We start from the raw sequence: 21,882 nt of genomic DNA on the forward strand, positions 1-21,882 counted from the left end.
ACCCTAGGACTGACAGACTCACATCAGGAGCTAGAGGCAGTCTGGGAGTCCCTCTCACCCCAGGACTCACATCAGGAGCTAGAGGCAGTCTGGGAACCCCTCTCATCCCAGGACTCACATCAGGAGCTAGAGGCAGTCTGGGAGCCCCCCTCATCCCAGGACTCACATCAGGAGGTAGAGGCAGTCTGGGAGCCCCTCTCACCCCAGGACTAACAGACTCACATCAGGAGGAAGAGGCAGTCTGGGAGCCCCTCTCACCCCAGGACTCACATCAGGAGGTAGAGGCAGTCTGGGAGCCCCCCTCATCCCAGGACTAACAGACTCACATCAGGAGGAAGAGGCAGTCTGGGAGCCCCTCTCACCCCAGGACTCACATCAGGAGGTAGAGGCAGTCTGGGAGCCCCCCTCATCCCAGGACTAACAGACTCACAACAGGAGGTAGAGGCAGTCTGGGAGCCCCTCTCACCCCAGGACTGACAGACTCACATCAGGAGATAGAGGCAGTGTGGGAGCCCCTCTCACCCCAGGACTCACATCAGGAGCTAGAGGCAGTCTGGGAACCCCTCTCACCCCGAGACTAACAGACTCACATCAGGAGGTAGAGGCAGTCTGGGAGCCCCTCTCACCCCAGGACTGACAGACTCACATCAGGAGGTAGAGGCAGTCTGGGAGCCCCTCTCACCCCAGGACTAACAGACTCACATCAGGAGGTAGAGGAAGTCTGGGAGCCCCTCTCACCCCAGGACTGAGAGGTAGAGGCAGTCTGGGAGCCCCTCTCACCCCAGGACTGACACTCACATCAGGAGGTAGAGGCAGTCTGGGAGCACCCCTAACCCAAGGACTCAAACACTCACATCAGGAAGTAGAGGCAGTCTGGGAGCCCTTCTCACTCCAAGACTGACAGACTCACATCAGGAGGTAGAGGCAGTCTGGGAGCCCCTCTCACCCCAGGACAGAGAGGTAGAGGCAGTCTGGGAGCCCCTGTCACCCCAGGACTGACAGACTCACATCTGGAGGTAGAGGCAGTCTGGGAGCCCCTGTCACCCCAGGACTGACAGACTCACATCTGGAGGTAGAGGCAGTCTGGGAGCCCCTCTGACCCCAGGACTGACCGACTCACATCAGGAGGTAGAGGCAGTCTGCGAGCCCCTCTCACCCAAGGACTGAGAGGTAGAGGCAGTCTGGGAGCCCCTGTCACCCCAAGACTGACAGACTCACATTAGGAGTCTGAGGCAGTCTGCTAGCCCCTCTCAACCCAAGACTGACAGACTCACATCAGGAGTCTGAGGCAGTCTGCCAGCCCCTCTCAACCCAAGACTGACAGACTCACATTAGGAGTCTGAGGCAGTCTGGGAGCCCCCCTCACCCCAGGACTCACATCAGGAGGTCTGGGCCTGGGGCTTGTTCTTCTTCCTGAAGGTGTTTCGCAAGCCTTTCCTGATATAGGACAATGCCCTCGCCAACACGGACCGTTTGGCAGGTTTCTCCTTGACCTGGGAGCCAGAGGCAGGTCCTGTCCACAGCTGTGACACGTTGCTGGGTGCTGGAGACAGAAGGTAGAAGAGCTTCTATGAGTTTCATGTTGTGTGTGTGTGTGTATATATGTGTGTGTGCACGTGTGAGTGCGTATGCAAAGGCTGTGTAACATCACGGGTCACATGTTTGACACTGTCCAGTCTGTACCAGTAGACTTACAGATGAAGTCCTCAGACGTGCGTGTGTCGTCCTCAGGGTGACCTGCCTTGGGCTTCTTCTTCTTCTCTGATTTCTACATATTGCATTTAACAGAAGTAAAACCAGTCACCAAAAAGAAGATCTGCACATAACACTCTGTACATTAAACATGCTGTAACTCATTTAAAGGCTATTTAGAAAATACATCTGACAAATTACAAAAAAGGTTAACGTATTAAATCCAATCCACTAACTATAAATGTATTTCCGTTTACAAGTCAAATATTAATCTGGATGTAGCTTTGTTCGGTTTTACCTTGACCAGTTTCTTGAGGTCAGACAAGAAATTTAACTTCTTGCTTGTCTTCTTCTCCGTCGCCACCTGACCAAGAGAGTCCTCCAGTTCCTTTGCAAAGGACACAGACTTCTTCACCTGACCGAGAGAGTCCTCCCGTTTGTCTGCGAAGGACACAGACTTCTTCACCCTCAGATCGGGGCTGGTGGATTGGGAGCTCCCAGACAGGTTGTCCATCACCTGGTCCACCATTGCGGTGGAGAGGAGCCTCAGCTCCTGCCGGAAGACCTCTGAAGAATCCCGGGAGGTGCTGCTGGACGGTGTTGAGGTGCTGTCGGAAGGTGTGGAGGGGGTGCTGCTGCAGGGGGGGTCCTGGAAGTGGAGGAGTAGGCGCTGGACTGACTCCTCAGCAAAACTGTAGACCAAGTCAGAGGGGCTGACCGTGCCCGAGCGGCTCCTCTCCCCAGCCTCAGTTTGGACCTGCTTGTGGTGGTCACGGAGCAAGGCCTCCAGGTTATCCGCCAGGTCCCTGAGCCTGGCCGAGTCGTGCCAGGGACGTGGGGTGGACTCCAGAGGCTCATCGGAGCCCCCACCCTCCAGGAGTGTGTCTCCCTCCTGGGCCAGGGTGACCTGGACGCTCCGGTCCACCGAACCCTCTGGTGCGTCGTCATCGTCTCCCATATCAATGGTCGTCCGCCTGATTATGGGGCATCTTTGGGAAACAACAAGGTCTGACGTTGGGGTGCCAGGGAGTGCCAGTTGCCCATACTCATGTGTCTCCTCCTCTGGTCTCCTGCGCCTATCCTCCCTGCTTCTCTGGTTCCCCGCCATCATCATGGTCATGGACCCCTCAGCAACATCGCAGCTGTCCAAATGGAAACAAATGTCATTTCTACCACGCTATCTTTCTTCTCTCACTTGTCTGTTACTTCCTCCTCACTTATAACCAATACTATCTTTGTTCAATATTATTGATCCCTGACTTGAAACAGAGTATACCCCTATCCTTCACCCCTCTAGCCCCTCCTTCCTCATTACTTTTTCATGTGTCTCTCTGCTCCTCTGATCTGTTCCTCCACAGTCGTGTGTTTATCCGTGTCCTGCTGCACACGCTCACAGAGGACCTCATAGTTCCGGGCAATGTTCTTCAAATGCATGCCTAGTCCACATTTGACGGCCCTTTTTGCGCCCAAGACCTTGTGACAGTCCGGCTCGGTAGAACATTCCTTACAAGACCAGAACACGTAGAGAGTTAAGGTTTGAATTGCCTTCGAGGAAACAACATTCAAATGATCTCCAGAATCTTAACTCTAACTAACCACAACTTGTGAGAAAGATACTTACTACCATTACGCAGGGGCATTTAGACTTTCTAAACAGAGGAACCAATGATAGCCACTGTATCATTTGGTCTATGTCGAAAGCCATGTGGTGGTGTTGTTTGTTAAGTAGCCTGACAGAGAAAGAGAGAGAGAGGGGTTAAAGTCAGTGCGGGGTGCTGGATGAAACATGTTAGTCTTCCTGTAAAGAAAGGGCTGATGTACACCATTAGCAAACTCACATAAGAATAGGCTTCCCAGCCACCTGGGGGTGCAGGAAGACTTCTCTGAGAAGAGCTGAGGTTTCTGGTAAGTGTTTGTAATCAACTGAAGAGTCCACCACAAACACCAGACCATGGCACCTGTGGTAGTTCTCCAACCAGAGAGCCCGGGCACCAGGACCTCCCGGCATGTCTAGCAGGTTCACCTGCCAGCCAATCAGACGCACCTCTGCCTCAGAAATAGCAGGAGAGTCCAGCTTTGCTGCCGTGTCACCTGTGAGAGAGACAGACCAAACAAGGCAAGTCAAGCCTGGCTTTTCTACATGCTGAATGGGATTGCCACACACAATCAATCGGTTTACCTCCTGTTATAACTTGGAATAGAGGTGTCTTTCCTGCACCATCTTCTCCAACCATCATCAAAGTCACTTCCCTTTTGGGAAGCAAGGAAAACACACAAAAAAAACACTTCAGACATAAATATTCAATAAGAATATCACCTCTAAACTTACTGTTTACACTAATATCAATGTTATTTATATTAATACTCATATTGCATTCATTCGTTATATAAAGCTTTGAAACAAGTTGATTCAAACAAAGTTGTCACTGGCAAGTATCACAACTGGGAATCACACATCAAACAGTACCAACTGCAAATTGAAAATATGGCCCTAAAAACATAATCTTGAAACGTCTTTTGGGAAAACTGGCTAATATAACAAGCTTACCTGAAGCGATCATTATGTGTCAGTAACAACGACATTGTCAGTCACATTGACACTCTCAAATATATATGAGACAATACAAGTTGAGCCTTATTAGAGCCTTATTACTAACACCCAATTAAGTGAAAACGAGTACATTTTAAACTTGACTGTTAGTAATAGACCAATGAAAGCTAGGTGTGGTCACTGTACAAACATGGCAGACACACTCACCGAGGCACACAGCTGGTGCATGAGCCCATCCTGCCAAACTGTTGATCCAGCCGCTGGGGAAGATGGGTAGTAGAACACACTCTACTTTGCAAGCTGTCACTCTGATGTCTTGGTCAATCCTGTCTGCTTCAGAAGGTCTCCTGTTGCATGTTCCATCGATGAATCCAAAACAATACTGGCAGTCTGATCTGCAGCTGACGGCTATTTATAGAGCAAGACCATCATTATGATGTCATAGAACATGTGCCTTTAGATTGGCGACTAAGCACAGGCTTGTTGCTAAAAACCTTTATGATGTCATAATAGAGCTGCTTTTTGGGGGGATCGCTGGGGGACTGGGATGATAGGTTCTAGCAGGAATATAGTGGGTGATTTATCAATACATCTAATAGCTATGTATATACTAATGGATGCACTGATTGATCGATGGAAAACTAAACACTAGATTCTACCTTTAATGCTTGTAGTTTTTTTTTACTTATTGGTTACCCTATTAGTTACCAGTGGTCTTTGTGAAATGTTCCAAATAAATAACTGTCTGATGTGGTCTGTCTGATGTGGTTTGCCTCTGATCTTCCTCCTATCAGATGTCCATGGTGTGTGTGTGAGCGTGTGTGTTTGTGTGCGTGTGTATGTAGATACCAAACACAATTGCTAACATTTCATTGATGTAAACATTTAGTTAGATTCAACTGAGGCTTGGGAGAAAAAGAACCACACCGCACATTTTAGGACCATCAGCCAATCACCTCAATTACACACCTATTTCCCATCAGTTAAACACACCATACACTTAAATCCAGTCAATAGCCGACTATAGCTACTACTTGTCACTTGCAATTCCATGCTTGAGTCTCACCCCATCCTCGATGCAATCGTCAAAGCTCCAGATAGCCCAGCTGACACTGTCGTGCCCATCCACCACATCCTGACTCCTCTGCCTGGATCACTTGTCTTTCTTTTATTCATTCATGTAAACTACAAAACATATTCCGTTGTTTTTTTATTTGTGGGTGTGACTGTTGTTTCCAGTGGTACAGTGTATAGCCATTCTCAAACCCATCAGTACAATTGTGAACTTCATGATCAACATCCAAGTCATCCGTCAAGGCAGTCCAGACGTGTCTATGAAGATGTTAAAGTAAAGCTTTAAACATGGACAGCGTGTGACTGGACCGTTAGCAGAGCACCAAATCGTGTACCTGGTCCAGGCCAATTCGATCCATCCAAGATGACTTGTCACTTCCCTTGATGAGAGAACATATAAAAGACGTAGCATGTAGTGTTCACGAGAAAAACACACAATGTTGTGTCCAAGTTATTGAAATATGATTCACTAACACACACCCATGACAGAGTCCTCTCTACCAGCTCGGCTCAACAGCAGGTGTGAGAGGGGAGAAGTTGAGTTTCCTCGGTGATAGACAGAGCCAGTGACAGTGTCATCGGCAGGATAGCGACACTGAATAGTCAACCTGAAAGTCAAAACAAAAGGGCGCCCACTGATATCGAAGTGCTTGACGAGGGAGGGACCCTGTACAAACTCAGAGCCCCACAGGCCACCTTTCTTTGTAATGCATATAGTCACCTGTAGGGGGAGTCTCTGTGTATCAGAGGGTCATCTGTGGGTAGAAGCTGCTGGGCATATCTCACCTGGTTTTCATACACTAGAAAGTCACCTTCTGTCTGATGGCGTAACACACATACACTATTAGAAACAACATTCCGAGCAGTCGTGCATGAGCATGATTTACGTGTTTTCAACACACACTTACAGTTACGGTGGTACCACAGGAGTCCAAACCAAAACTGAATAGGGCCCTGGCACTGTCTGTTTCCTCAGGGACACAGCTGGGGTCCAATAAGGTGGTGCGGTTGGGTGGAGTGGGCGGGATTGAGTGTGTGGTGTCCACCACTGCCACCATCCTCCCTTCTGGTAAGCACACTGAAGGATGACAGTTGATTGGGAGTGATCATGTTTGCCTTCCAGGTTAAGTTGTAGTGCACGTACAGTGTCTGAAAGACCTATAATCGTGTGTGCTTGGTTTCTCCATAGTTATCCCAAAATGGTTCTTAATTTGTCTTTGCACTGTTTTATACAAGTTTCTTTATCCTGCAGTCATGTGTGTGACTGCATGACTGAGTGTGTGTGTTTTATTACCCAGTAGCTCCCTCACAGGAAAAGCACAGAGCTGGACAAGGCTATCCTTCACCTTCAGAGAGTCCACATCAATCAGGCTCACCTCGACTTTGGCAACCAGACCTTGCAAACTCAGTTCCTCATGAAAACAGGGGAAACAGATACATTTGAAGGGGAAAAAAAGGTATCGCCAAGACACCTGTGCACCAATCTATGCATTGACATAGATTGTACCTATTACAAGACATTTAAAACTGATACGTAATCATCCTAATGATGATTCATTTTAGGACTTTAGCTCTTTAGGTAAATAAGAGAACGATTTCAGCCCCAGTCACCTTGGGAAGGTACAGTACCTCTGCGTTACAAATTTCTTCAAAAAGTTTAACTCCTACGAACAAAAATAAGCTAAATATCCACCAAGATGTATGCGTTTAGCTGTGTCTTTTTACGTTTGGTGTTCGGTTATTTTAGAAAATGGTTTATACAGTTCTGGAGCTTGTGGAGCAACTGCACATTTAGACAATAGAGGGAGCCCTAAACACATGTTCTTTCCCAGTAGAATATACTTCAAATCACACATTCAAAGAGTTAGACGTTAGTCATTTTAAATGGATCAGCATTATTACAAATCACAAACATAGCACCCCGTAGACGAGGCTTTCATATGTAGATATGTTTTGCTTTAAAGCAATCACCTCATAGGTCATGCCAGGGCTGAAGAGAGGGATCTCCACACTGACTAGATCCTGCTTGGTCTCCACTGTGAAACCTCCCTTCTCAATCAGTTTCCAGTCAATCCGGTTGGCCCCCAGGAAGAGCTCCCACTGCAGTTCCCGGGCCCCCTGGTGCAGCAGCACCAGGAGGCCCCTCTCCGTACACAGCCCCTCCAGTCGGAGGCCCTCCGGGGCTAAGACCAGGAGGGGGGAGGGAAAGGGGGGAGGAGGAGTGTGAACTAGTCCTGAGAAAGAATCGCTCCTTGTTTGACCTCCTTTCTCACTTTCAGCTGTTTTTGTGTGAGTTGGAGCAATCTTCAAGTACATTATAGTTGGTTCAATTTTAAGTCAGTCATTTCATTTTTTTAAATATAAGTAGCTCTAAATCATTTGGAAATATATCAAACAGGAAATGGTTCGTCCTTAACCAATAGTCACCTGGCTGTTCTCGCACACGACTAACAATGATGTCTGCATGGTGGAAGACTTGGTCACGGGCAGAGATGAACAGGGTAAAGAGGAGAGGGAGGGTGTAACTAATGTAGCCGTCACCCACATCCTGACATAGAATACACAAACACAGGATTACTAACCTCATAGTCAACATAACGACATCCTCTTTAATTAACATTGCTCAGGCGCTCACACACGCACTCACTTTGTGCAGGACATGGGGGTATGAGAAGGGGACGTGTAGCCGGTAGGAGTGTGACCCATCGGGGTGGGGGATGAGGTCCACCTCCACTTCGTTCTGGCTCTGGCACTGGGTCCAGACCAGGGTGTCACCCACGGTGAGGCTCTGGAGGTCCACGTCTGGAAGAAACGTACCCAGACTGACCGAGAACACGCGCTGGGAGACTACGGTGTCTGTGGAAGGACAGACAGCACAAGGAAGAGAAAGGAACACAACAGGAGTACGTGTAGCCGTTTGATAAACCAGTGTGTCGAATCATGGCAATGTGGTGCAATATAAATATGTTCTAGTTCCACAAAATCACACACTGGCCCTCCCATTATGCTCCAGAAAAGGGAACAGTCATTCTAAATGCACACGCATGGATACACAGACACACACACACGACATGTTACGTTCCTGTGAGGGAATACTCCTTCTAAAGCTCACGGTTGATGAGGCTGAGGGGGAGTGGAATGTAGGGGGTCTTGAGGAGCCTGTGAGAGCGGAGGTGTGTGAGGGGCCAGCGTTTGTCCTCCCACTGGTGCACATAGAAGAGGTCCACAGACATGGACTGGGAGTACTGGCCGTCCACCACACCACTCTGGAAGACGGGGAAGACAGAGGCTGACCAAACTGTCAATGGCGTTTGATCCAGGGTTTGAACAGTGTCAGTGGGCTCTGGGTGACACTGATAGCTTGGGATCCCCCAATTTTAGATTCTTCCCCCCCAACGCACACACAGGAAACTGTGTGTATAAAATACTGCTCTGGTTGTGTACCTCAATATGCCCACCCTCGGTGCCAAATGGAATCCGGACCTCCACCATCCCGTCCCTCAGGCCAATCTCAAAGCCCTTGTCCTTGATCTCTCTCTGGCTGAGGGCCCGGGTCTCCAACCCTATCCTGATGCCCCTGTCCTTGGAGACACCCCCAGGGGCCAGGGGGGAGAGGAACAGGGGGATAGACCACAGCAGGTGGGACCCTTCTACTGTGGGCTCATCTTGCGGGGCGATGAAAGGGGAGGAGGGAGACGGAGGTGGATGTGTGAGGGGGGAGGGAGAAGAAGTAGGTAATGGGGGGGGGGGGGGGGGGGGGTGTTGAGGAACGGAAAAGTACCAGAGGGAGGATGGGGGAGAAAATATGGTGCCGAAGCAAAGAGAGAAGCGATGAGAGGAAGGGAAAGAGATACAAGAGAAGACAAAAGAGAAGTGACACAGAAATGATGAGTCGTGATACCACATAAAGGCATATGACCCTGGCTGGCATGACTCATTGTCTATATTCAGCATTTCTTACATGATGTCACAGCACAGTCTATATTAGCTCCTGCATGACTGGCTGACTTACTCATGGTGCAAGCCACAGTGGCATCGATAACGAGAACAGTGCCTAGCAGAGGGTACAAGATGGTGGCACTGACCACATCCAATTCCACCCCTTTATCCTACACACAATGAAGAGGTAAGAATAAATGAGAGAAGCCCAACATGCCAAACTGACAGTACAGTTACAACCAACACACACACATACACACAAAACACTGCTAAACCTTACTATAACCATTCAAAATGAACACCTGACCTTCAGGGTGTAGGATAGGGGAGAGGAGTAGGGGCAACGGAGAACGATACGAGAGCCAGATTCAGACAGGTGGTAGCCCAGGGTGCTGGCCTCAACCAGGGATCTGGGCCGGGTCTCTTCTGGGTCTGCTCCCGCTCTGTGGAACATCACAGTCCAGTTCCACACCTTTTCTGACTTCTCTCCAGACCCCTAGGTAAAGGGTGGTTGTAGTGAACCAATCATTGAAACAAAGTGAAAGAAAGGACTAAAGAAAGGATGAAAGGAAGGAAGGCAGAACGAGCCAAAGACAAAAGGAAGAAAGAAAAAGGTAAAAAGAAAAAAGATGAAGAGACTGGGTGAAAGAAAGGAGAAGGAGAAAGAACCTTGCAAGAAAATTCCAGCAAATCTTCCCATTCTACTCACATAATGGGGCAGCAGAACCTTCTCTTGTCCGTGAGAAAAGACAGTTAAAACTGGACGCTGGATGGACACCTTTGAAAAGCACACAAAGTATCGAGTGACACAGGTGACCGGACTATAGCTAAACTATTTGACTGTGATCTTACAGACTTGTCTCACCTCCATGTAGTTCTCCTCGCAGGCCACCTCTCGTACTCCCCATGGCCACAAGGTGGAGCAGCGGAGCCGGAAGGGGTAAACAGTCACTTCCCCATTTACCTGCGTGTTTGCCAACCACAACCGTAGACTGTACTCACTGTCCTGCTTCAAACAGAGAGAGAAAGAAAGACTTGATTTCAAAGTCATGTGAAGTTTTAAATGATAAACACTAAATATGATTCAAACAGGTGGTGGTGGTTACTCGAGCATTTAAAGGTGTAATGAGTAGTAAGGATGGATACAGTATTCTCTTTATGCATCAAACAAGTCCACCTGGTTGTCAACGTGGCAGGCCAGGAACGAGGCACGGAATACTAGGTCACCATAGTGATTATAAAGCACTGTGTAGCCGCAGATTGCAGTCTGATGGCTGGACAGAAAGTGAAATCCGCGGTGGTCTGAGGACGTTAATAGTAAACAGGATGTCCGTCAATGTTTACAATATAGTTGGCCAGGATTTCAAAATTTCTCACTACAGACGTGTTTTCTATTAAAGAATAACACCAATTGTATGAAGACAAGTTCGAGTCTTTGTTGGCAAGGCTCATTAAGAGTTGTTGACTAAAAGAATCTCCATCATTATTTCAAGGAAGACTTTTACCTTCAAAGCCAAAGCGGACCATAGAGCCAATGAAGCTGGATTCAACGAACAGCCAGAAGTGGCGTTCATGACACTCAGTCCGGAATGTTCCTCAACACATGGCAGACATTAAATTATATAGCCTACATTACATAATTGCATACTAACTCACAGACACCAACACACTAGCCAAGTTTGTACGCGTTCAGAGGAGTTAGTGAATCCATCTGTTTTGAAAATGAAAGAAACATCTAAAAGTATGGTGATAGATCGTTTCATTTGTTTTCAGACAGACATTGGGACATGCATGCGTTTAATAGGATCACGTCCGAATATGAAAAAATAACTGTCCTAAAAACGAAATTATTCCCTGCATTACCTCTAGATGGCGACACGTTCGCTGTAAAACGGTTAAAGCATAAAATAACGGCAATGCCAATTAATTAAGCAGCATAACAAACTTACCAGCTGGCACGCACGTAGAGTTATTGATGAGTATTTCACCGAGAAACATTACCCTGGAGGAAATAAGGATATTTTCAGAAAAAAATTATTTGCACACTTCTTCAAATCGACTAGGCACAAACAAGTAATAACTCACCCCTGTATTTTAATAAAATACGTCAGTTTCATTTTACAAGTATAGGCAACTGTATTTAGCGTTTCTTTCTCTTGATTTGTAAAGTTCTCAAACTCAGGAATTCACAACTACAAAGTACGCTACCCGTGACTGTTACACCTGGCCGGAATATGATTGGTCGTAAACTAATCAATGAGGCACCAAAATAATAGCCGTTTTTCTCTTGGGGAAACGCCAAATTCCCCGGCAGCCGCACATAAATATTTTGCCTGTGCAGGCCTTACGTTCAACACTTTTACAAATATAATTTGTGAAAAGCACAGTAGTACCTTCAAGGTTCAAGGTTTTATTTGTTGTACCACAAGGGATTTTTTTTGCATGCAAGATTCACATAAGAACAGAATATGTGACTATTAAACCATTTTGGGTACCACACGTACAATAACGATAACCTTGAAGCTCTTTCAGCAAACAAGTGGAATATTGTTCTCGTCTCTGCGCTTCTCTGGCACAAGGACAAATACAGATGATCCCTAAATGTGATCAGACAACACCCGTGAGATCGAGGAACAAGGAATATGATAATGAGAAATCTGAACCGATTTAGCTAGAATAATGTGAAATATGGCATTATTTCTGTACTCTGTATAGCACCAAAACAATCTACATGCATTTTAAGCATTTGGACCTATACGTTTTGCAGTTGCATCTTGCAGGTGTGACAGCATCATAAATGTGGTAAAGACCTGTAATGTACGAGATGAGCACGGGCAGCGTAAGTATCCGTTAACAAAACGTTATTTGGAAACGATTCAGGTAATCTTTAGAACAGCTAGGCCTATATACTTAATGCTTTTCATTTCAAAGGAATCCAATAATGCATTTAAACCATTTTCTACATTTGATTGGGTTTCATTTGCATTCATCAGTCAGTAGATTAAGGTTTATTTATTTAACTTTTACAAGTCATTGTACCAAATATGCTTGACTACTGTGCTGAAGTGTTTCATGAGTTGCTAGGATACTAGGGGGTATTTTACTTCCCAGGCACCCTATGAGGTCTTTGCTATGCTTGCAGGGTAAATATGTTTTCACTATTTAATGAAATCCCAACCTCCAACAACTAATAATCTCCCCCTCAGAAGCGAGAGAGGGAGCAGAGGAGAAAACTGCAGCTCTTTCTGACCGACCTGGCCTTGCTTGGATCACTGCAGGTTAGTTCTAGAATTCAGCTACCCTCTACATTCCACCATTCTAAAGATTACAAGCTGTAGACACATTATGCAAAATGAAACACAAAATCCCCTTAACTCTATCTTTCACATGTATTCATAATTGTTTTCCCCTTTTTTATTTGCCATAAAAGGGTTTCAGGTATTTCCAGCCTTGGCTTAGAGGAAGAGAAGAGCTTCTGCTAACAGTAGTCAATGAGGACTTGGTTGGTAACTCAATTCAAGTGTGATCACACCAACACTCTCAAAATCTGGTAAAAGTGCCTGCTACAGTAGCAGTAAGAAAACACATCTTGTTTAACAATAACTTGGTATGCTAGGATAACTTTAACAGCACAAAGGGTCAAAATGAACAGATGCAGTGTGTATGCTAAAGTGTTACTTTGCCCTGAACGCCTTCCCTCAGGGTTGGCGTTCCCCGGGGTTTGCGGTGTCGGCAGCCTCCTCCTACAGCAGCAGTAGCAGAACCTCATCCAGCAGTAGCACCTACAGCCTAGCTAGCCATGCTAGCAACAACGCCAGCCCCTGCTCTCCCCTGCCTGAAGGCCGAGGGGCACAAAGGTCACAACCCAGCACGCTGTACACACCGAGACCTCTGTCACAGTCCAACAGGTGCAGAAGCCTGTGTGTGTGTGTGTGTGTGTGTGTGTGTGTGTGTGAGAGAGAGAGAGAGAGAGAGAGAGAGAGAGAGAGAGAGAGAGAGAGAGAGAGAGAGAGAGAGAGAGAGAGAGAGGTCTGCAAACCTTGCAACAGAGCAAACATAGTCCTTTGTACTTTGGTATGGTAATGTTATGCTTAATGTGTAAACCTTGGCATCAACATACTTTATACACACACACACACACACACCCACCCACCCCCCCACACACACACCACCGACCACCTTTCCTCTTCACCCAGGGACCACAGCAGTGAGGCCCACCTCCTCCCTGCCTCTCCCAGTGAGAGGGAGATTGCTGTGCCTGTGAGTAGTTCTGTTTACATTTCAATTAGTTATCTTTGAAAGGCTGCATTCTTGACCCCAAACCACTGCTTAGGCCCTGTGAACAAATATACCTTCTTGGGAAGTGGGTTTAGAGTCAAAAATGTAAATTGAGAATCAATTACACTGCTGTCTTTAGAGTGTACGATGTATGCTCTGAATAGCAAATGGAAACATTTCACCATTTCACGTTGACCTTTTCTGACTTCAGGAAGTAAACTGCACCCTTTTCCTGTTGGCTGGCTATGCCAAATATGGCCGCCCGTACGCTTGGATACGGTCTAACCACGAGCGTCTGGTTAACATTGGTGGTACGGATGCACTGGTCAAGGACACTCCAATGAAACTCAAGTCTGTCACAGACTGGCAAACGCAAGGTATGGGTGGATAGGCATTGCAATGACACCTCTTAAGAGATAGGATTTAAAACCATGTAAATATCATGTCAACTGTATTTAATAGACAGATATAACAGTACCGAAGCAGATTCTTAAGCTACGTTCTACTTTTGATGTTATTTCTTTTCAGAAATCAGGATATGGGATGTCGTGAGTGAGTTGGTGTGTCTCTGCACCGTCCCTTCCCCCTCCAACCCGCTGGCCCTCGACATGCGCTACCTGAAAAGCCTTCCCCTCACTGAAAGTTTCCTAGTCACCGGGGCCCTCCTCAACTTCCTGGAGATGTACGCCGTCCACGGCAACCGAGATGAACTGCATTATGATAAAGGTGTATTTATACAGCATGTAGTATTACAAGGGCACAGAGCCTGAATCATGTTGCTGTAAACATATTTGAATCTCAAAGTGCTAGCAAAATGTGAAAGGATCAACTTTGACCACAAAATAACAAACATTGAAAACGAGTGTGGATATAATACCCTTCAATAGCGAACAAGGAAACAATCAGTTAAATAGCTGCTAGGTGGTGCTGTTGCACTTTTCATGACTGTGTGCTTAATGCCATCTTCCCATCTAAATTTTGTTCTCTTTTAGTCATAGAGGAGGTGAAGAGTCTGAGAAGACTCCATGTCCAGACTCTTCTGGAGGTCCAGCGACAGAGAGGCCCCACCGGGCCCGCCTCTAGCCCAACAACAGGGGCCTCCTCTGAGGACGAGTGACCAGGATGTCCCCCCCTCCCCGATGGTCTGAACCACGAACGCCAATCTTTATAAAACACTGCATTGTTTTTGCTGTATAAGACAAGACAAGATACCTACTGTAGGGTGACACTGTAGTGTGCTAACCCTGCTTAGGATAAAATAGGACAATTCAAATGGTTGACTTATGAATGCATGTCCACCCAATAGGTTATGTTCTGTGCACCACCAGTGTATTGAATGGTATCAATGAGTATGTAAAAATGTAATTGGCTCAGATTTCAGCATAACCAGGTACTGGTATACACAATCTTGTTTGTGAGAAAATAAAGCACCCTGTGAGATTGGTCACATGAACCCCAGATTAAAATCCCATGACCTCTGTGAACCTGTCCACCCTCCCAAACGTTGGAATTCTGTCTACTTATGACCAAACAGAACCCCTGTTAAAAATAGACATGTGGGCTGTAGAGAAAGTACTGCCAGGGTCGTTGTTTGCCTCATTCATCATGTTTGGAAGTAGTGATCAAAATACAGTAAGTTGTAGCTTGGCATAGATGGCTAGTTATTTTTAACTTGGAGGTCAACTTCATGTTTGGTCTTCGTCTGTACCAGGAAAACTGAAACAGTTTGAAATGCATTAACAATCTACAAAGAAAGTGTAGTTGTATAAAAGTTTATTATTCCATAAAATACATATTAAATATATACACAAGGACAAATAAACAAAAAAAATCTGACCTTAAGGCAGGCACTTGTGCTCCCTTAAAATGAGGGTGCCTTTTTGTAGTTTAAGATACATTTAGGATACACACAAATGAAAAGAAATGGTTAAAACATGAATTCCCTGACAAAACCAGTCAGTCATAAATAAAATTAAAATGGAGGCACTTTAACTGCAAAACATGCATGTATCTCCCACTAGCCTTGCCACAAATGTAGTAGTTTGTGTTAAGGTTTGGTGTGGGGTGGTAGACTAAGGAACAGCCAGAACACAACCCTCTCCTTTCCGTCTCTCATTGCAAACCATAAAGTATATAGCATGTGCAATCCTGACTCTTATGCAATACTGTAGCTAGGTGGACTTAAAAATCCACAAAAACCTGTCTTACTTTTGTAACCTGACCGTAACGGTTGTCTGAGCAGAGATGTCGCTACATTGTGGAATGCACTTGCATGGCATGAGAAAAGTGTGTAAGGAAAGACGGTGTGTCTGTGTGTGACCATGCAGACGGAGAGGTATTCGGGCTTGGGGGCCACACTAACATGTGAATGCTACGAAACAGTGGTGGTGGAGGGACTATAAGGTGGGTTCTAGAACTTGAACGCGTCAGGAATGCAGGTGCACAGCCCAACATTCCAAACTGGAACACGCTGTTCCTGGTTCCCAGTGGTACAGGCATTACAGAGTAGCAGCAGCAAGGCACTTTCTAATCATCCAAGTGATTTATCCACGTACATGCAAATGATCATCGCAGTAGTGATCACTGACAAACCTGCTATAGCAGGATGCTTCTGATAGTTTGTTTAGTTTTTGTTCAAACACAAAAGTTGCTAGACCTGTCCAACAACTCATGGAAACCAAAGACCTCTAGTAAACTTTTAGAACGAGAGGGACAATTAATCTTGAGCAATGTGGCAACAGTTTGACGGCCTAAACGGTACTTGTTTAGGTACCAGAAAAAAAACAATAAAAACTAATTTAAAAACTAAATTTGAATTAATAAACTTAATGCCTTATAGTGCATTGAACCCCCCCCATCTACTCACAAGCTTATTTACCTCCCTCTTCAAAGGCAAACATGGCCCACAATTCACGGCATTTTCCAGAACTCCTCTACCTTCTAGCTAAAAACAAGCATATTTAGACAAAGATAGGAGGTTTGGGCCAGAGGGTAAAAACATCATGATAGATACCTCTGTAAAATAAATAAATAATCTTAATAAGAACAGCTTTGCAGTAACCTGTTTTAGCAATTTATGTGGCCTGCAATGCATTTTTTGTTGGATTTTAAGTCCCAAAAGTCCTTTTGTCAGAAGACCAAACCATCTTAAATGTCAGGACAGTGTTTTGATGAAACAGATGGCTATGGAAGGAGCTTGTTGCGTTTTTCCAACACGTTGTGCAGAATCAGCTCATCACGTGTGGAATTCCAATCCCAAACGCCTTGTAAGCAACTTTTCCCATGTCAGCAGCAAACAAAAGTAGGAGTTCAGCATCTCGAGTCTGCACTGTTCTTGAAATACAAATACCGCCAACTGTAGACCCACTGATGAAGGAAGCGACAAGTCTGGAAATGGTCATCCTCTAGCCCTGTGGACACCTTTTCCTCCATTCCCTCATCCAGTCCCTCCCTCCCTCCGTGCGGTCACCCCTAGTGGGGCGTCAGCAGTAAAAAGTCCATCCTTGATGGTCTAGGTCTCAGTTCCAGCTTTCAGAAGTGGACCCCCTCCTTGTGATGGCCCTGAGGGGACTGTGGGAGAAGGAGCCCCTCTTCTTCCAGCGCACTGCCGACACAGAGGACATGGTGTTAGTTTGCAAACATATTTTTGGTTGTCACAGAAATGGAAATCCGACTCGTACAAACACATTGGCATGCAAATTGGAGTGAATTAAATCACTCCATTTATATTCACACCTGGACTTTCAACCTAGCAATGCGTAGATAGCCCTAGCCTGGTGAAAATGTTTGGTTTCAATGACTATAAATATTTCAAAAAGTGTAGGATGCCGGTTTTGCCCAGTCATTTTTTTGTTGAGTTTTTTGAGAGAATAGAGATATTTCCACTGAAACCAAATGAACCAATGCACCGATCGCTCAATTCATTTGAGCAAATATTCAAACTGTGCGTACCTTTTCCTAGACTGGCGGGTAGCGTGCTACAGCTCCTGGGGATGCTGGGGCCCGACGTCATCTCCTCTCCCCCTTTCGACTTCCCCTCTCCATGGGCGAGCGTGGCCGTGTCGTTCTGCTGCCAGGCGCTCAGCGCCTGTTGGAAAGATTGTGCCAGGCAGGCAGTCATGTCCCGTGCCCGCTCCGCCCGGCTACACCAGAACACCCTGCACTGCAGCTGCTGCCCGCGCTGCTTACAGATGTAGAGAAAGACGTTGGGGCGGTTGGTATCAGCGGCGCAGTAGGCAATGTCCTGCAGGTAGGTTTTGGTGAGCTGTCGGCCCGTGCTCAGTTCCTTGACCTCCACATATCGCGGGCGTACCACAAGGGCGTGATCTTTGCTCAGTTTCTTTCCGTTGGCAGCCCCTTCTAACAGGCGGCTTATAGCGTCCTGGGCCTGGTCACGGTCCAGGGAGAAGATTTTTTCCGTGCCCAGGTAGTGGACCTTGAATAGCGGGTCGCCGTGGGACAAAGACTCTGTGCGGTCCCGCTGGAAGTGGCGTCGCAGGGCCGCCGGGGAGTTCTTGAGGGTCTGCATCAGGTGGAACGTGCTCAGAGACATGACGGTTGGCTTCAGGGTGGGTTTGAGGTCAAGGGTTAAACGAGGGCTGGCTAGCGGTGGAGTATGGACAGAGATGAAGCGCTCTTCAGTCCGTTTCACACTTCTCCACACGTCCAGTGAGGTGTAGCTGCATTCACTGCACTGATCTGAAAAGGAGGTAAACATTTGGGTTAGAACTTGCAACACGAAAAGAGGCACAGCTATTGAAAGTGTAAAACAAAGGCGGCATATGGGTGTTGACATACAATATGCATAATGTCATCTGTGAGAAGACAAATATCAGTCTATATGTTGGGAAATCTTGAAGGCATAGAAGGAATCGCAAACGATGGAAGAATGTGATGTCAGCTTCTGTTCACCCTCTTGGATAAGTGTCTGGGTTTAACAAGGACACACAGTACCAAACTGGAAAACAGGGCAAGCAAAGAGCTAGACTAGGATCAGTTGCAAGTGTGACGCATTCAGAGGCAATATTCATTTACTAGTGCCACAGCACTGTCCATTAAATATTTACAGGTAGCCTTGAGCCTTGTCTTCAAGGGACTAACCCTCACACATGTGCGCACACATGCACATTAAGGGAGACTCACACATACTTTACTCACACCCTCTGTTAATACAATTACCACTGTGAACTGAGCTACTAAGTTGGAAAGTTGCCATAACAGGTGACAAGCTGTGAGAAACAGTGACGTGTAGTTTTCCATCACTTTGAAACTCCAAACCAGTCATTAGAGTCATCATAATCATGGTGTTCAGGCCTCAACCACGTCCAACCTCCACCTCTATGGCCATTAGGACCATACACCTCAACAATACAGAACAATTTTGGAATCCAACCTAAAAAAATGGTCTATCCAACCATACCGATATAAACTTACTCAAAATTGACTTGATTTTTTTTTTTACCACCCTTAAGACCATAGATTAATTCTAGTATTTGGAAAGTATTTTGGTTTAGTTAAGCCAAGTTGATGTAAGGTTAGATCACTTGGACAATAATTTCAGCAATTCCACCAGAGTGAACAGAAAGTTGTGTCCTACCAGACAAAAGTTGACTTGATGAAACTACTTAAGTTATGCAACTACCACAGGCCTCCCATTGTCTTTGGAGATCCCAAAAACACCACAGCACCCCAGGCCATTGTGTTACACTTTATTTTTTCCCCTTTCTCTTTTCTTGGCCATTATTTCAACATCCTATAGCCCCCCTCTGAAGTAGCTGAAACTGGGAGCCACCGGCTGTTCTGCGACGGAGACCATTGTTAGACGAGCCTCCTTCACAGGAAACAGCTTTGCTGTACCGGCAACCTCCCCCCCAAAATATTTCTCCTCTGAAAGACAATGGCATACTTTGGTGTGTGTGTCACATCAGAAATATACACTGAATGGAGGTGTTGACTGACCCAGTGACAGCTCTGTGTTTAAACGTGTACACTGTGCACACACAACGCAATTATTCACAAACCACATAGGTAGGCTAGTTAAAGTAATATTCCACTGCAATAACATGCTCACTTGTAACCATGTGGTCTGTCTGCATATTAAATCAGTGTTTAGTCACCAATGATGCAAATAGAGCAAGTGTCATTAGCCACTAGCTATTAAATGATGTCATGTGCCCAGGACAATTACATTACCGAAATAATTTGGACTGAATGGGACTGTCATGTTCAGAACGACAAACAGCGTTGGTCTTAAATGTCAAATACCACGAAGGAAACCAACTAATATCACTACAATACATCAAGTGTATTTCAAATAAACGTTTGAATATTGTTTCAAATGCATAAATAGTAAATTATGAGTTAAATATTTTGCCAAAGAGAAGCGTGTCTTACCTTGGAACAGTTTCATGCAAACGATGTCTCTTCTTCAAATTAAATAAAGGGTCTTTCAATGTAGACTGACTGTATCCCTCTCGGCGTGAAGACGACACGTTTTCAAATCTTATCGTTAAATAAAGTATTTGAAAGAATACCATCTAGACATTTTAACTTTTACCCGTGGCAGCAAAACCGTAGATACGTGTCAAGATCTGGTTAAATTCAAATGGATCTTTACAATCATACGCTTCTTGCACGTTCTCTGTTCTATCCTAAATAAAGATTGAACTTGAATGCAGAGGTACAACTTATTTTCCAGTTATGAAGGAAAAGGAATTCGTGTTCTTCTATCGTCCTCGTGTAAGATACTCAGCGCCTGAACTTAAATGACTGCGACTGGAACAGCGCTTTTGAGCAACGTAGGGGCGCGCCTCCGCGTTATGACGAAGTGAACGAGCATCTGCGTCTGCGAGAGTGTGGGTGGGTGTGCGTAAAGGTGAGGGAGGAGAGAACTGCGCCTAACGATTTGTCCCGGTAACACGGAATGATAGAAGACATACTGAACTTGTACATGGTACAGTTAAAATAATGGGGCTTTGAAATTACGTTGAAAACTGAGATTACATAGGCTTAACACACTATGTTGTCACTCAGTATGGCTCAGTTGAAGGGCATTTGAATGTTCAGAAGATTCACAGGATCAAATCCACTTTGGATAAAAGCATATACAAAACACAGTACATTGTAGCTGTCGTAATTAATAACATATGCCCCATTATTAATCTAATTTTGTACACGTAGAGCAATATGTTTCATGGAATTTGGACAGTTGCTAGATGTCTAGCTTGTATGCCTCAGACCATAATTAAATGTCCTAGTTTGTTTGTGATGAATAATATTGTATTGCTACTAAACATATTGCCTCTAGTAACGCTTTGCATCACACTGCATGTCCCTAATGAGGATCACTTATCCAGCTCCTTTTTTAGTGTTTATTTTGGGGTGAGTTTGAACAGTGTTCAGAGCAGACCAAGAAATGCTCTAAGCGGTCCCATATGTATGTGTGTGCTTCACGGAAACAGTGCACCCCTGTTTAAACTGGATTTTGTCCAGTGTCTGTTAAAGTGTGGACGTCACACCCAACCCAAGTACCTTGAAGGACACAGAGAAGCTATTATTGATGGTGATGATGCTGTGTCGTGTCTTACCCACCTACTTTTCCTACATTTACATTTGAGTCATTTGGCAGACGCTTTTTACCCTAAGAGACATACAAATAGTACGTACAGAAAGTACAGTGTGTGATGAGTGATAGTTAATAGGTAAGAAAGGCCCTTATATAACATGAATGTTAATAAGACCATATAAGTGTTAATAATATTAGTCAGGCTTAGTGTTATTGTAAGATGAGATGATTGTTAGTCAATATGTAATTTGTACCTTTTAAGATGCTTATGAACATGAATATGAATTAATGAGACTTACTGGCTTGCTAAGGCCTTATTACCAGTGAACCAACACTTATTACAAGCACTTTGATCTAAAGTGTTACCTTTGTATCCATTGCATCAACTGTTTCATCAAATAACAAGATAAAAAGTGTAGTTGCATGAAATCCCAACAGCACTGTAGTTTGCAGATTCACAGCAGTGAACAAAACAATTCTGCCTTATATCACATTCAAATGTTGGGACACTGCAATAAGAACACAAACTGTTGACTAGAAAAAAGACAAATGGCTGGAAGGAAAAAAACATTTGTGAAATTTTCTCTGGAATCTTGTTCCATCTCTTGTTTGTTGAATCAGATCTGTACTTCTGATCTTGCCTTTAGGACAGAAAAAGAAAAAAACTCATAACAATATAATGTTGCATAACAAAGTCACATTATGTTCCCTTGACTTTCACATAAGGTCCCCACAGGTTTACCTACTGAGGCATTATCATCATCACAACCCTTTCAGATGTTGG

General features: G+C 45.3%; 4 protein-coding genes across 4 annotated transcripts; 1 reads left to right on the forward strand and 3 right to left on the reverse strand.

Annotated features, from left to right (window-relative positions):
- Positions 1-160: 160 nt before the first annotated feature.
- Positions 161-4,954, reverse strand: LOC146222275 (uncharacterized). Its single transcript, XM_084691692.1, has 8 exons — positions 4,451-4,954; positions 3,872-3,942; positions 3,531-3,783; positions 3,314-3,422; positions 3,008-3,195; positions 1,991-2,834; positions 1,696-1,768; positions 161-1,543 (listed from the first exon to the last, which is right to left on the reverse strand). Exons 1-8 carry the CDS (start codon positions 4,477-4,479, stop codon positions 1,380-1,382), a joined length of 1,731 nt encoding a protein of 576 aa, XP_084547818.1. The 5' UTR covers positions 4,480-4,954; the 3' UTR covers positions 161-1,379.
- A 437-nt stretch (positions 4,955-5,391) lies between these two features.
- Positions 5,392-10,995, reverse strand: LOC146222276 (uncharacterized). Its single transcript, XM_084691649.1, has 17 exons — positions 10,762-10,995; positions 10,434-10,558; positions 10,122-10,262; positions 9,966-10,034; positions 9,564-9,752; positions 9,330-9,426; positions 8,762-8,982; positions 8,430-8,583; positions 7,965-8,173; positions 7,745-7,865; positions 7,289-7,500; positions 6,612-6,729; positions 6,226-6,395; positions 6,039-6,136; positions 5,798-5,925; positions 5,653-5,697; positions 5,392-5,575 (listed from the first exon to the last, which is right to left on the reverse strand). The coding sequence occupies exons 1-16, from the start codon at positions 10,781-10,783 to the stop codon at positions 5,690-5,692; spliced, it is 2,082 nt and encodes a 693-aa protein (XP_084547775.1). The 5' UTR covers positions 10,784-10,995; the 3' UTR covers positions 5,392-5,575; positions 5,653-5,689.
- Positions 10,996-11,873: 878 nt separating this feature from the next.
- On the forward strand, positions 11,874-15,018 carry LOC146222277 (uncharacterized). Its single transcript, XM_084691827.1, has 8 exons — positions 11,874-12,095; positions 12,463-12,534; positions 12,687-12,758; positions 12,959-13,164; positions 13,453-13,516; positions 13,746-13,911; positions 14,063-14,260; positions 14,527-15,018. The coding sequence occupies exons 1-8, from the start codon at positions 12,072-12,074 to the stop codon at positions 14,649-14,651; spliced, it is 927 nt and encodes a 308-aa protein (XP_084547953.1). The 5' UTR covers positions 11,874-12,071; the 3' UTR covers positions 14,652-15,018.
- A 272-nt stretch (positions 15,019-15,290) lies between these two features.
- Positions 15,291-20,285, reverse strand: LOC146222278 (low density lipoprotein receptor adapter protein 1). Its single transcript, XM_084690948.1, has 3 exons — positions 19,928-20,285; positions 17,486-18,232; positions 15,291-17,138 (listed from the first exon to the last, which is right to left on the reverse strand). Exons 1-3 carry the CDS (start codon positions 19,941-19,943, stop codon positions 17,053-17,055), a joined length of 849 nt encoding a protein of 282 aa, XP_084547074.1. The 5' UTR covers positions 19,944-20,285; the 3' UTR covers positions 15,291-17,052.
- Between the last annotated feature and the right edge of the window lie 1,597 nt (positions 20,286-21,882).

This window comes from Hypomesus nipponensis, chromosome 25, assembly GCF_054491055.1.
Source record: "Hypomesus nipponensis isolate SF chromosome 25, ASM5449105v1, whole genome shotgun sequence".
NCBI classification, from domain to species: Eukaryota; Metazoa; Chordata; class Actinopteri; order Osmeriformes; family Osmeridae; genus Hypomesus; species Hypomesus nipponensis.